This window comes from Tyto alba, unplaced genomic scaffold (assembly GCF_018691265.1).
Source record: "Tyto alba isolate M040663 unplaced genomic scaffold, T.alba_DEE_v4.0 Super-Scaffold_9, whole genome shotgun sequence".
NCBI classification, from domain to species: domain Eukaryota; kingdom Metazoa; phylum Chordata; class Aves; order Strigiformes; family Tytonidae; genus Tyto; species Tyto alba.
Window position 1 is genome coordinate 39,734,074 of NW_024881330.1, and position 14,897 is coordinate 39,748,970.

General features: G+C 38.4%; 1 protein-coding gene across 9 annotated transcripts in view; it reads left to right on the forward strand.

Moving 5' to 3' along the window:
- ASPH (aspartate beta-hydroxylase) overlaps positions 1 to 14,897 on the forward strand; it is a 117,494-nt gene that overhangs the window by 65,838 nt on the left and 36,759 nt on the right. For all 9 annotated transcript variants that reach the window (XM_042786236.1, XM_042786232.1, XM_042786233.1 and 6 more), the window contains 3 exons: positions 235 to 276; positions 12,013 to 12,101; positions 13,172 to 13,258. In XM_042786236.1, coding sequence (XP_042642170.1) covers positions 235 to 276; positions 12,013 to 12,101; positions 13,172 to 13,258 — 218 coding nt within the window. The remainder of the gene's footprint in view (positions 1 to 234; positions 277 to 12,012; positions 12,102 to 13,171; positions 13,259 to 14,897) is intronic.

The following is a 14,897-nucleotide window of genomic DNA, read 5'->3' on the forward strand; positions in this document are numbered from 1 at the left end:
TGAAATATTTTGTGACAGAAGGAATAAGTAATACTTGAAACTTATGTGGAAAAAAGACCTCTTATGTAACTATGTAGCTCCAACAGTAATCTGTGGTAACTTTAAGAGTTAAACAAAAAATCCTGTTGGTCCAATTATATTTTCAGTATAAGCTGTAATTTCCTTATGTCTCTTTCTTATCTTAAACTCTTAACATACATTTATTTCAATTAAATCATATTTTTAATATTCTAGGGAAAAGTGAAAAAGCAACTGAGCAAGACCAAACAGAGAAAGGTAAGTCTGAAGGAACATTCTGTTGTTCTGAAATTCAGAAACATGCTTTCTGGGAGGACTGGTTTAAATCAGATTAGATAGCAGTGAAATTTAGCTCCTGCACGTCTTACGTAGATGAACCGGTGTTGAACAAACGTCCAGAGTACATCCGCTTTGGTGAGTAAATGCGCGCCCGTTTCCAAAGCTGACACCAATGCGTTCCACTCCCCTGTGCTCACAGGCTGCTGTTAAAAAAGCTGGGCTGTTTCGGGAGTAAAAGGTTCGCTGTTGTTCTCCTGGTGTAGGACTCCGGAGGTGACCGCCTGGCCGTGCTCCTCGGGCCTCGCGGGCGAGGGGCGGCCTGGGCCGCGCGGCCTCGGGAGCCGGGCTCAGCGCTGCCCTCAGCCTGGGCAGACGGGCGGCACCAAAATCTGTCCTCGTCAGGCCCCCCCGCCTGCCCAGGCAGGGTTTCTCGCTGGCTTCGTTGGGGTAGGAAGGTGCAGAGGCAGGTTTGGGGGAAAAGCGAGGTTTCGCTCAGCGCGCTGTTGAATCTGTTCTCCCTGCGAGGACATCGGTGCTGCCGGCCCCCTGCCTTCCCTGTCATGCCCGACGCTCGCCCAGCCTCCTCCATCGGGGTCAAGGTTTGTGCCCGACCCTGGCTCCATCACTGCAGCTGGCAGGACACAAAAACCTTGGGGCCCGTGCCTGCATCCTTTTCTCCCGGGTATGGCCTACAGACTACTCCGGCACGACTAGATGGAGGAAAAGGGATTCAGTGACTCTGCTGGTGTCTACTGCTCCTTTTTTGTTCTCTGTTTCCGTTTTCCTGTACGGCTGTTATTTTATATCTGGGTACTTGGCAATGCTACTTTTACTATCTTTTGGTAAGGTGTTTTGGTTTTGTATATTCGTATTTTAAATATCAGTTGCTAGGACAGGCAGACTTTAAACATTTTATTTAAGCATTAATTATGTCAAATGTAAGCATTGCATTAAAAAAGTAAATATACCATTAGCCAGTTTACTTGGAAAGTAAGGCAATTATATCCCCATTTCCATTTATAAAAGGATAGATTTGGCAGGAAATACCTTACTGCACTGGGCTTACATACTTGATAGTAAAAAAAACCCAACACATTATGTGCTGGTTTTATTGACCTGTTAGAACAGTAGAATAACATGACATACAATAACCATTCAGTGTGGGTAAAAAGGATTCACAGGTAAAAATACTGGCTTGTATCAGCACAGGTAATTGCAATAATAATTTTCACTTTTCAAAACTGATAAAGCATCAAAGTGAAAATTAATGCCATTTGATCAGAGCACTCAATTCTATTGCAGCAGGGACAGAGTTATACATAAGTCAGGCTTAGAACAAATGCCATTGCATAAGTGACCCTGCAAGTGTCGTTCTGACACCAGGGTCAACATTCACCTTGGTTTACTGTAGGTATTTACCTTTTAACAGTGTATGTAGGATTCCGCTGTGGTAACAGCAGAGATCTAACCCCTATAACTTGTGGAGACTAAAGTGCTATTCTGGCTAAATGTAGGTTTTTGCTCTAGGGTGAGATGAGTTGTCCTCCAAACTCCATTGAGAACCTTAACTAGGGCTCCGTTGGTTGTAGAAAGAGATTACATGTGTAGCTCACCTCCAGCATTGTCATCTCCAGTTAAGTGGGCTGAGTTCCGAGCTTGCAAGCTCTACTTTTAAGGGTATACATACTACCTATTGATTTACTTACATATTTAATTGTAGCCTGCATGAAATATGAGCTGTGGGCAGAACGACCAATGTTGTACTTCATAGAAGTGTAGTTCTCAAAGTCCAAAAGTGCTGTGTAACACCATGCTGAACTAAATGTATAGGACATTAGAATATTAGTGTGTATTTTTGTACAGAAAGTCAGTGAAGAAATTTATTTCTGGTGTTGTCAAAGGGTTGCTTGGTTCCAGGCTTCGAATGAAGCCAAAACACTTCATGATGAAAGGGAGAGCTGAATGATGAAAATAAATGCCAAAAAAAAAATTACCATTCTGCAGTTGTTTCTTACGATCAACATCTAACCAACCAACAGTAATTTTGGACAGAAGACCCAGTAGAATACTTTTTACTGCAAGGGAAATTGTTCTGGAATAACTGCAGCTAAAGATTTATTATAGTCATTAGATTCCACCACTTTATTAGTCCCTAAAATGAGTCAGTTTTTATTGTCGGATTGCTTCCCCAGATAAGTTGATTATAGAGGTTTTGCCTGTATAAACAGTACAGTTCAGAAAGATCTTTTAATTATTGTAGTGCTACTGGCTTTAAATTGTCTTGATGCAGTTACCTGTTTTAATACCTTCTAAGTTATCATTTATAGAAGCCCATAAAACAAGTGGATCAATTGTGCTATCTGTATGTCACCTAATGAGCTTCCCAAACAACAGGACAATGACAGGAGTTTTTAATCATCATCAAATTCTCATTCAAGCACCCACTGAGAGGCACCACAATTTCAGAAACTAATCTGGGTTAATGATATGGGTCTAGTCAGAGGCGGGAGAACAATTAATTGAGCAAATTTTGAATTCCAGGTAAAAGTAGTTGATCTACTAATACATATGTATGTTTTTCAGTCCATAACTGAAACTTTGAAACTTAGACTGGAGTATTTGAGGGAGGGGGCAGGGGGAATTAGTAAAACAGAAGGCCACAGAATTAATTGGAAAACTTCTACAGACCGTGATGGTTGATACCTACTTATCACTGTCTTTTAAGGTGCCCATCCACAAGTTGCCAAGAACATTATGACTGAATTTGTATCACAGCAGGAATAGCAGGGTGTTTAGAAAACAAAGCCTATGGCTCCCCTGGAAATTGCTGCCTTAAATTTTTGACAGTTTGAGACAGAGAGCTGGCGGGAGGACCCTTTGCTGTGACTATGAGACTGCATCACACAAGAAGGTTTTTATTTCAAATCAGGTTTGGAGATGGCACCCCCAACATGTCTATTTTTGTCAATGTGGGAGAGAAATAAGGATACATCATTGTATAGTTATATCGTCTACAGTTACACAGTTATAGCTTTTATTTAGAACTCTATTTAAAACTTAAATAAAACTGATCTGCTAGCAGTAAGCACAACATACAGTCAGTGCAACAGGATTGGTCCAATGTAGTTTTCAATTTAAAAACTGGGGATTGTGTACCCTCAAGGTGTCTGTGAAGACCATGGTTTGTCTTGAATCCTTATGCCTTATGAAGCAATTAACCAAAAGCCAGCATCCTAGCTACTTTCTGTTTTGCATGACAGCAGTAGCAGATGCAAGATAGAGGAAGCCACCAGGAGCTCTCCTTTAACATTATAATGACAATATGAATGAATGAGTAAATAAATAATCTAATGCCAAGAACTAAACCCTGCTTACGAGGTGGTTTGTTAGAGAGGAAGCAGCGTTTATCTTCACGTTCTCTCCCCACACCATCAGAGAGCTTGTGACATTATCGTCTCACCATTTCTGAGGAACTGGAAATGTCATTAGCAGACATGTTTAACAAGAAATACGCTGATAGTGTAATATGGATCCTCATAATCACAGAGGAGACTACCGAGCCTTTCCATTGACTACAAATCCTGCAGCATTAGTTTCCAAACATTAAAGCAAGACCGTTTAGCCAATGTGGAACGCTCCCTTCCTCCCAGACCTCCAAGTTAGACCAACCAGGATGTCAGTCATTGCTATCAGAGCATGGGGTAGATCCAGGGTGCCAGCTCCAGTGCAGCAGGTGAGCTCTGACCTCCCATTCCACCGCTTTCCCTAGGCTCCGAACGTAAGAGGGGGAGCAGAGGGCATCCTTCTTCCTGACAGGTCTGTTGTGTCAGAGTAAAATCACGGAATTATGGAATATCGGCTCACAAATTCTTACAAGGCACGGGAGTGACAGGTGATCTGTGTTAAGTGTATGAAAGTTCACGCTGGTTTTTAGAGATAAACATGAATTGTTCTGGGATTTTTAACAGCAGCGTGATATTATCTCCTACTTGCTTTGCTCAGGAGCAAGACTGTACGTGCATCCTTTGATCAGAGACTCCCAAGTATGTCATCAAGGACAAAACAATTCATGCTATGTGTTGTGCTAAAGGTACCCCATCCTTTAAATGACCTTTTCAGAAAACAACTAGTTGAGGTCTTTACACTGTAGACAATATCAGAGACCCACTTAAAGGTAACTCGCTATCTGTTAAAATGCCAGGTGCATGGTATAACTTTCAGATTTAAAAAGTGTATTAATCATGAAAGATAATTTAAGGTAACATCCAATACTTTTGTCCAGTTCTGGGTAATGAAGTATTAAGTGTTTTGAGAGATCAGGCTGATGTCTGATCAGTCAGGTCAGCAGTGTTTGCTCTTTAGGAGAATGAGGTTTTCCTTAGCCTGGCTGATTTTTTTGTATTTAAGATGAAAACGTGAAATGAAGAGCTGACTTTCCTCCTTTCCCCCACCAGTTCGGTGGAGGCTAGAGAGGAAACATCTACTCCATTACAGAAGTATTATCTCTGATATAATATTTCTGCCAGTTTGTTCTATATTGGACTTATGGTCAGATGTAATCAATTTTTTGCCATATACTAGTCACCAAGTTTTTTCCCATATGTTTTTTTCCCTGTTACTGCATGTAATTGGTTTGGCTGCACTTACTGCATTAGCATAATTGACTGACTTGGCATTTTACACCAATTTCAAGCCCTGTGTTCTGCTCCGTTATACAAGACCATACAGACATTTTATCATTTGAGGACATTTGTCTAGAAACTCTAGAAAAGTTTCATTCCTTGATTGTTATTTCTTTAGGCAGCTTTTTGCATTAAAAGCTGTAAAGAATCAAGAAATTATATTGGCGTTATAATTCTGTGAATAAAATCAACATAGAAGTTGCAAAACTATTTGCCTGATGCTGTTTGTCTGAACAGTTACTTAATAGAAAAAGATAGATCTGCTTCAGATGAAGATTTACAAAACTTGATTTTTTAAATTTATTAGTCTTCTGTTTTTACAGAAAAAGCAAATAGCAGTGGTAGTTGAGATTGCTTTCTATCACAAGGCACTGTTTATTTTCACTTATAGCTTTTCTGAAATTATAAAATTATACCACTGAGATGAAATTTTGTGTTGGAAAAACTGATTTTGTAAATGCCTTTCTAAAAATTGATTTTGAAAGGTTTCAAGGAAAAGATTCAGTAGCTTCACAAGATGACAAGATGTACTTTGCACTGATTTCTTTGGTTTTTTTTTTTGTTTTTTTTTTTTGTTTGATTTTTTTTTTGGGGGGGGGGGGGTTTGGTTGTTTTTTGTTGTTTTTTTTGTTTGTTTGTTTGTTTTGTTTTGTTTTGTTTTTTCCTCAGTCTTTAAATGAAAAGAGGAAAAAGCTTTTATTACAAGCTTAGAGTAAGTTTTTTCTTCTGCAAGGGCATATAGTATTAATGGCTACAAAATATTAGTTCACACACGCACATGATGGCTAATAATCAGTGGAGAGACATTTGAGTTTGCCCACCAAATTTAATTATCCATCCCCTGCCCAGTCCCTGTTTTCTGCTGTATCTACACTAGTCTCAAAGGAGATGGTATATTCTCATCTAGGTCTCTAGACCTGAGCAGGATTTCCTCCGATGTTGTTACTTCACAGCTCTGATACTTTCTATGAGATCAAGTCCTGGAAGAAAGGAATGAAGCATTTCCTGAGTCTTTCAGTGGTCACGCTACTGGCTTCCAAACAGCCCTGCAGGAGTATCATCTAACAGTAATGTAAATCAGTGAGAAGAACAACCTGGATGGGACTCGGTTCCAGATCAAGACATGTTCATGTGGCTGCATGTGCTGGTGTGGTGTCCAAACTGCACTGTATACGATGGTCATCTATACAGTCTCCGGAGCCTTCAGCTAACTGCCTAGTGGGTGTTTACCTCATGCTAAGCTCACTCTTTGGGCTCCGTTGACTGTAATGACTAGATTTCTAGAGATTACAACAAGGTTTAGGTGCCTACGTAGAGAAACCTAAATTTAGTTGCATTCATTTGAAGCTGTCAGTGCACTGGTGACATTCTCAAGCGATGACTAAATGGATGAAATTTTATCTAGAGAGAAGAGAGCTATGCCACCAGGTACTGCTGCTGACCAAGCAGTTGTAATGCTTCTTGCTCAGGCTGTGATAATTTGCAGGTAGTTATCGCAGTGCTGCATCCTGTGTAGAAATAGGTGACGTGTTTCTCACAAAGGGCTACTTATGCTCTGTGGGCACCGTTTGGTGTGGGACACATGTAATGTGACGGCAGAGAGGTTTTGTCACTTGCATTCATCATTCCTTGGGTTGCTGTCATGACTGCGTATAGCCCTAATGATTTTCTGAAGTATACAGCAGAAATGGAGAGTAGCCATAGAGTAGATGGTCAGTAACAGGGATTTGGGGCAAGGGAGTTCAGGGGAAAAGACTCTTGAAGAAAGCCATGAGCAACAAACGTGTGGAAGAAGATCAATATCTACTAACGAGGATAAACAAGGAGAGCTGGACTGAGCAACAGATTGTGAGCAAGTGTAGAAGTGAAAGGGAAGAAATGTGGTAGAGGGTGTCAAGGTTGCGAAGGCGAGAGGTTAGAGAAGAGGATGACAGGAGAAGGAAAGAGCAAGGAGATGAACAGAAGCTTAATGGTTGAGTAGAAGCTGCAGAACAGGAAAGCATGATTGTTAGACAAATCAGATAATTGCAACTGATCTGTTTATTTTTGAACTTTAATACTCTGTGGCTGGCATAGGGCTAGCAGAAATCTCAGTCACACTGATGACTGGAACAGCAAGCTTCCGGGGGAATTTTTTTAATTAACAAACGAGAGAATGAAGGTTCCCTGTGTAATGATAGTCTTGGCACTACAGCACATTAACATATAGCAGTATATTATGGAAATTGTAGAAAATAAGACTAGGTGGGACCCTGAAGCTTAGTCTATTCTGTTGACCAGAGGCCTTAACAACTGTGTGCGTTGTTCCTGGCAGCTGCCTATACAACTTGTTCTTGCAAATTTCCAGTAATTAGAATTTCACAACTATCCACATCAATCTGTTCTACTGTGCTTGCTCAGAGATACTAGTTCCAGATGTTCAAGCCAAATTTTCTACTGCAGAAATTATAAGCCTTTTATTCCTTGTCCTAACTATGGTGATATAGAAAATCATTTTTTCTTTTCATCTCTGTAGCTACTTTTTACAGAGTTGTATGTACTCTACTACTACCTTTTTCCCCCTTTGTTCTTTCTTACTCAGATGTAAATGTTGCCTCCCTTCCATCCCTCCCAACAGTTAAAGACAAAATGTTTTTAAACTGTTCTTCAAAAGTATGTGATTCAATCACCTTTAATCATTTGGTTACTTTTTCTTATTTTTCATGATGCTCTTCTGGTCTGAAGAGTATCTAGAAGTGCATTCATTATTTTTCAGAAGGTATTTCTCTGTCCTTTTTGGAAAAAGACTGTCACTGCTTTTGGTGATGACAAGATGCCTTTCAACATAAAAATGTAAAATATGCCTGGTATTTTAGTTCTCATATGCCTAAATAGGTATATAAAATAGCTGTTTCATCATCTTTCATTGGGTGGCGTTGCAGTCTGTTATGTTTACTGCACATTTAATACATTGCCACTTTCAAAATATTTTCCTTCTTGCGGTTTGTTTTTGGTTGATTTTTGTTTGTTTGTTTTTTGTTTGTTTGTTTTTTTCCTTCTGTATCTTAAGACAGAAGGGAGATATGAGATTGCTTGTCGTTACTGACCATTCTTTATTCTCCAACAGAAAGAATTAGCATGGAGTTTCTTATAGGATTTCTTCCTAGCTTGCTGCTTTGACAGTGGAAACTGTTTTCTCTGAGGGAGTCTTCAGCAATCCCGTGACAGAAATCCTAGATAGAAGCCCTAACCTTGCATCCAAGGTCATTATTGAAAAACTTCAGTATTATTCTTGCAAGCCCATAATAGGAGATATAAAAGAATTATTATAATTTGAATGCTCAACCAGATTTAGACTATAAATCACCCTAGCAGCTGTGTGACTGTGCATTACTTCAGCTACATGGTGAAATCTGTAATTCATTGAAGAAAAATTACATGTTTTTTTCCTCCAAAAACAGATAAGTTAACTTGTTTATAACACTGAATTTAATATATTGGGTCACATCTGCCAGAAGATTATTACACTAGGAGGAGGCAATGGATAATTTATTAAAATACTGCTGCAGGGAAATAGCAGGCTATCTGGCTAATACAGAGGAATTCTTGATGGTTACACTGAAAGCTCCCTGGTGAATCCTTTTAACATAGGAGTGGAATGGGAGATGAAAATGATTGCTCATTATATAAAGTTTACTGTGTTATATTGGTGCCTAGCAGCTGAATAATATTTATGTTAACAGCTCCTCCCCAGCTTTTTGTATTGACCTCCTGCTGGTCTAGAGCTGGTATATAATAGTACTGAAAATAGGAAGCTAATACTTTTTTTGTAACGGAGGGTGGCAAAAGGGTTCTTCCAACACCTCACAGAAGTCAGATACAAGGGGAAAGATGTCATATCTTTGTGCCCCGGACCTGTAAGATTTTTATTCACTTTTTCTTCTGACCTGCTTGTATCACATCCTTGTAAACTCAAAGGAATTGTGGAAACAGTGTCCCACAGGCAGTAATAGTTTCTTGGTGGGTGGGAAAGCATCTTTCCTTTGCCTCGCAGGAGCCTCGCTGTTGCCCAGCTTACTCAGTTTGAGAAGGACGGACTGACTGTTTGTCTTTCCATGAATACTGAAATTTAGAAAGCTGTCAAATAGCTGCTCTCTCTTTCTGTATAACCGGCCAGTCTTAGAGTTTCGCACATGCCATAAGAACTGAGAATTGAGATTTTAGTTGTGGTTTACATCATTTCTTGTACATACATCCTGCTACTTAAAGAACAGGAGCAAACCAAGTGTTTGGTGGTGATGTCCAGCTGGATGCTCCCCAAGTCCTGTACCCAGAGGAGCTGACATACCTCAGTTTTCCTGCTAACAACAAATGACAATTTCACACAGCAGCTGTGAGCTCAACCAACCTAAAAAGTCCTCAGGGACACTTGCTTTTATTGGTTTCTTGGACTGATGCTTCTGGGTTCATCCACACCTACTGTTGAGCAAGCCAGGCCTTAGAAATAGCAATGGTTTATTGGAAAACTGAGCTGACAAATTTTTTAGAAAAGAAAAGCAAACAGAAAACCAAACCAAACCAAACCAAAAAAACCCAACAACAAACAAAAAACCCAAACAAACGAACAAACCAAAACAAAAAAAAACCTCAAAGCCCAACAAACCTTTGGCATGGATTGTTCTTTTCAGGCCCAGTGACATTATGTCAGAAACCTTTGACCATACCAGTTAGTCACTATGGACTCAAGGTTTGAGTGGGAGAATTCTTGTTTTCGTGAGCTGGTTCTATGAGTTTTGCTGAGTTCAAGGGGTATGAACACTTGGAACAGAGCCAGCACTGTGGTCCTTAATTATCATCATTAACTTCATGAAAATGCGGTAAAGACATCGCTTTCCTATGAAATAGATAATATTAAAGACAGACATAGCAAGACTAGAATCGTCCACCGATTGAAATGCATTTCTACTATATTATCTATGGGGAATGAACAAACGACATGAAAGCCATCTATACTATTATATTAAAAAAAAAAAAAAAAAAAGGCAAAGCGTCTCATTGGTCAGTTCAGTTCCATGATAACTACATTTCTAAAGTGCATTATTGTGTGCTTGAGTATAAATGCTTGATTTCAAGTCATAGGGTACAGTGAAAACCTGAAGTGTTTAGGAGAGCAATATATTAAAGTATGTTATTTGGTGGTTTATCCTGAAAAAGGTATAAACTCCTGTATGTCACACAGTCTTTTGCTTCTTAACTTCTTGGTAACTAATGCCTTGGAAAATTACAGTCACTTCTATTATAAGCAGGATCAATAGGAATATAATAATTCTATTGCACTACTTCTTTAGTACCTTTCCTTTATAGATCTTAATACCTTTTTATATTTAAAGCTTCATACAACCTTTGTGAATAAGTAAATGGAATTTAGTAGGATAGCTTCAATCCTGCTTAAATTCTATTTCCTCCCAGTCCCTGAAAAGCAGTAAGCTTCTATTTAACTGTGTGTACCAGTGTTGCAAAGTAGTTTATAAAGGTAATGTAAGAAAACTGTCTCTGTGCAGAGCTGAGTTCAGGGTTGAGCATGACAGTAAAAGTCTTACACAGAAAGAACCAAAGGTAGTCAAGGTTGGTTTATTTTTTATCTCGTACAGAAGCAGCTCAAACTCATGAGGTCTGCTAATGCTTGGATGGAGTTAGTGTTGGTTTAGCATCAACTAAAGCATTGGTCTTTCTCTGAGGTTTAGCACAGACAAAGTGATTTGTCTGCCTAAATCTCTGTGTAGAATCGGAGTCTCGGAGAGAAAGTATTTAATGAACCATGAGCACAGCTTCCAGAAGCACATGGTGGCTCTTGTCGCCCCTCAACTGCGCACCTGAGGACTTGGGAAGCAGAATAAGACAAGGCTAGTCACGATACCTTGTTATCCAAAATACTTGCTACAGCGCTGCAGCAGTCTCGTGATGTTAAGCTGTATGGTGTTTGAGTTTAGTTTTACACATACCAGTTACAGCATTCCCTGTTTAAACTTCTGCAAATAAAATAATAATTTTACTTCTTTTCATGCTGTTAATGACTTGTCCATAGGAGGGAGAAAAGAAGTAATACATAATTTAAGCAAAAATATGTGCTACTAATTACAGATACACAGAACTAGTAGTTACTTGTATCAGCCAATATATATATGTTTCCCTTACTTGTGTCAGAAGTTTTTTTTTTCTAATGAAGTACAAAAGCTAAGTTTAGTTATAGCAAATGTGGAGAAAAGCAGTTATCTGCTATCATATCCTTCAGTAGTGTATTTGCATTTTTTTAACATCTAATATACTTAATGCAACCAAATAGACATTGTTTAAGAGTGAACTGCTATGAAGTAAATAGCTGTTTAAATTGAGACAATTTACTTCATTTTGCTTCAAATGTAATTTACGTTACACAAGTTATTTCAAGACTGGTTTGCCACCTCCTGCTGCTGCTCTGCTGCTGTGTGATAGCTTGCTAAGCTGCAGAAACTCGATCACTTAGAGGTCTGAATCAGACATTTCAGTATTGAACCTGTTTTCAGCGGGAAGTTGGACTACGTGACTTTTTGAGTCCCTCCTACCCTGAGTAACTATGATTTCTATCAACTCTTTTTAATTGCTTTAGGCAAAGACATAGACATCTACAACTTTAGAAATTACTAACATGTCCTGGTAATGATATTTTTCATAATACCATATAAATATGGAAAAATAACAGTTCTCTTTGTTCTTCCATGTCAGTTGAACCATTTGGAAAAAAACATCCGTGACTATATGAGTTGAAAAATGCTTTGTCAAAAGCTTGACTGCAAAGTTATTATGTTTGAATGACTGAAGATTGCTTTTCGATACAGGAGTTTGTGATTGTAATAAGTAAGAAATCAATTTCTTTTCGGTCTTTTTTGAAACTGCCTTATTTGAAAATCATGCACTTTACCAGCACAGTACGAGTTGCCAGTTAAATGTTACTCCAAACAATTGCTGTGAAATATGAAAGAAGTAATGAACTGTGTGTTTTTTAAATCTCTTCTAGATAAAAAGAAGAAGAAGCCAAAGCTCTTAAACAAGTTTGATAAGACCATTAAAGCTGAACTAGATGCTGCAGAAAAACTACGTAAAAAAGTAAGTTTTGACTGTTTTGCTCAGGACTGTAGACAGTGGACAAAAATGAATGAAATAAAAATTAACTTAGGAAAAGGGAGAATTTCTTTTAGATTACTTTCTTTGAAATTAACTTTTAAAAAGTAAATATTCAGTGCATGTTTGTCCTTCAAGTTTCATGAAAAACTATGAAAAACAGACAGACAGGAAGACCCAACAATAAACAAGACTTCTTCGGTCATCTCTGATAATTTCCAATTCTGTTGTTTTATTTGAGTGTTTCAGAAAACAAGGCCTTTGCAGAGATGTCCCTTTTCCAGATGTGAGATTAAATAGTGAAGCAAGACTATGTGACTGCTAGAAATGAGAGACCATACTTAAGTCTTTTGGATGTAAAACCTGTAAAATATCTGATGTGTCTCACAGTCAGTCTTAGCACATGGAGAACAACTGCAGGTCTTAGTTGTGAATCCTGGATTTGAGATGTCTGAGCAATGAGACACACTATTTTCAGTGCAGTACAATAAAAACCATCTTAGTCACGACAGGTGTAAGATTATTCTTGATTTTCAGAAGACTGACTGTGAGTTGTCCTGAGGGACATAATTATGGAAAACATTTGGAGGAAACAGCCATAGATTATGGATAAATCTACAGTATTTCCCCTAGAAGAACTGTCGTTACAATACTGTTCATCATGTGAGGAATGCAGAGAGGGAATTTTCACGTATGTCTAGAACTTCCTCTCTGTTCTCTGTTACATTCAGTTTGGATTTGTTATCAGCAATAGGATCTTTAAAATAGACAGGTTATTTTCATCTCACCGTGATTTCCAGTCAACAAAGGGAAAGTGAGTAAAATAAAACGAAAACTATTCATTTTGACCATGGAAAGTAGATAATATTGTTTCACAAATAATGACAATTAATTTCTCTTAATCAAGCAGACAACCCAAACAAAACTGTGAGTGAAAACTGATTCAGTCTGCACTTTTTTTTTGTTTTAATTGGGGAAACTAATGTGCTATTAGGTCATGCATCCTCCAGCAATTTTGTTAGATAAAATTGCTGATAGATATCTCTACTTTCCAGGGAAAAGTTGAAGAAGCTCTAAGGGCCTTTGAAGCATTAGTGAATCAATATCCACAGAGTCCTCGAGCAAGATACGGGAAAGCACAGGTACTAAAAAAAAGCCATAAATGTTAAAAAAGATAAAATAAACCTTTTTTTAACAATAGAGTTCTAAACCCCAGTCAGACTTCATTTATAATTTTATGGATGCTCCCCAGGGAAAAAAAGAATTACGTGATCTGTCATATTGTATCAGTCCTCTATCCTTCCCCAATTACTTTGGGAGGGTTTGTCTAACTTAAGTCTAGTGGGAAGTACTGTAAATAACAGAAAAATAAGATACATCCTGTAGATCTCATGAAAGCTGTCAGAGGAACGGTAAGAAATATATCACAACTACTGTCCCAGCGCAAGAACAACAGGCAGAACTTAGCTGTTAACTTGCTGCAGATGGTAAATCAACATACCAGCCAGCCCTGGGCTAAATGCTGCTTTTTGCTTAGTGGGAATAGGAAAAGAGGTTTGGAGTTTATAGAGACAGTGTTAAAGGATAAAGAACACACACATTCTTATGCAAGGAGGCTTAATTAGCTTTTTGTTGTGGAGCAAGTTGTTTCAGGTGTTCCACTCAAAAAACCAACCAACCAACCAACCAACCAAACAAACAAACAAAAAAAAAACAACAAAAAACCCACAAAACTCTGCATTCATAATACTTCTGAGCCGTGTTGGGATGTCTCCCAAGCGAATAATCCTTGTAATTTCATAAATAGTAGGATAATGCCACTGCACTAATTGTAATAAAAGACTGCTTGAACTCATGTTAATCAAGATGAGCAAAGTGAAGCCCTCACTGCAAAAGGGAATAGTTCTGTTAAGCAATTAATGAGGCACTTGAATTAGAATCACAACCAGTTTTCACTTGGTTAACAATAGACATGCTAAAACCAAAGCCAAAAAACTATCACACAAGCACTTGATACACAGCAGACCAAATACTTTAGTGCTCCATGTGAGGGACAGTCTGTTGAACTATTTGCCTTCTTACAGTAGGAGCCCACTTTGGTTCATATAGGTGATGGACTTACCTCTGTCAAGTTACACTTTTAATATTTACCTTTTTTATGAATATACCCATTATATCTAAGAGAATATGCTTCCTGCCTCCTCATTAGCTCACTGCTATAAGGGAGGAGGGCAGATCACAGAATTCAGAATTCCCTCTCAGTGACACTTCATTTTTCCCTTTACAACAATTTGTAGCCACCACCTACTACTTTAGTAATGCTTAGAAGTTCATGCAGACCAAGATCTGAAGTCATAATTAACATACACTTTCTAGGAATGTATAAAAACAACTATAAATTAATTGCCATTTTCAGTAGCCTTTGTAGGCTCACACCAGTCTTTTTACTGAACGCTCATATTAATATGACCAATGACAATTTTAGTGAATCTAGTATATGTAAGTAGAAGGTGTTTGAAGGAATGGGAAAATCATGGGCTTCACTTGACAGATGGATTATTCTTGGGATTTACACTGTGACACAGTATTACTTTTACGTGGGTGTTTATATCAACACAACGCATTCAAATTTGCTCTCTCTCATCACTAGCTAAACTACAGAGAAGAGTAAGGGTAAAGGCCAGGGATTCACAATAAAAGTGTACTTCTCCATTTCTATGAACCAAAATTACGTGGTAATTTTGTAGCTTCATTTTCTAGTGAGGCATGAGGATTCATATT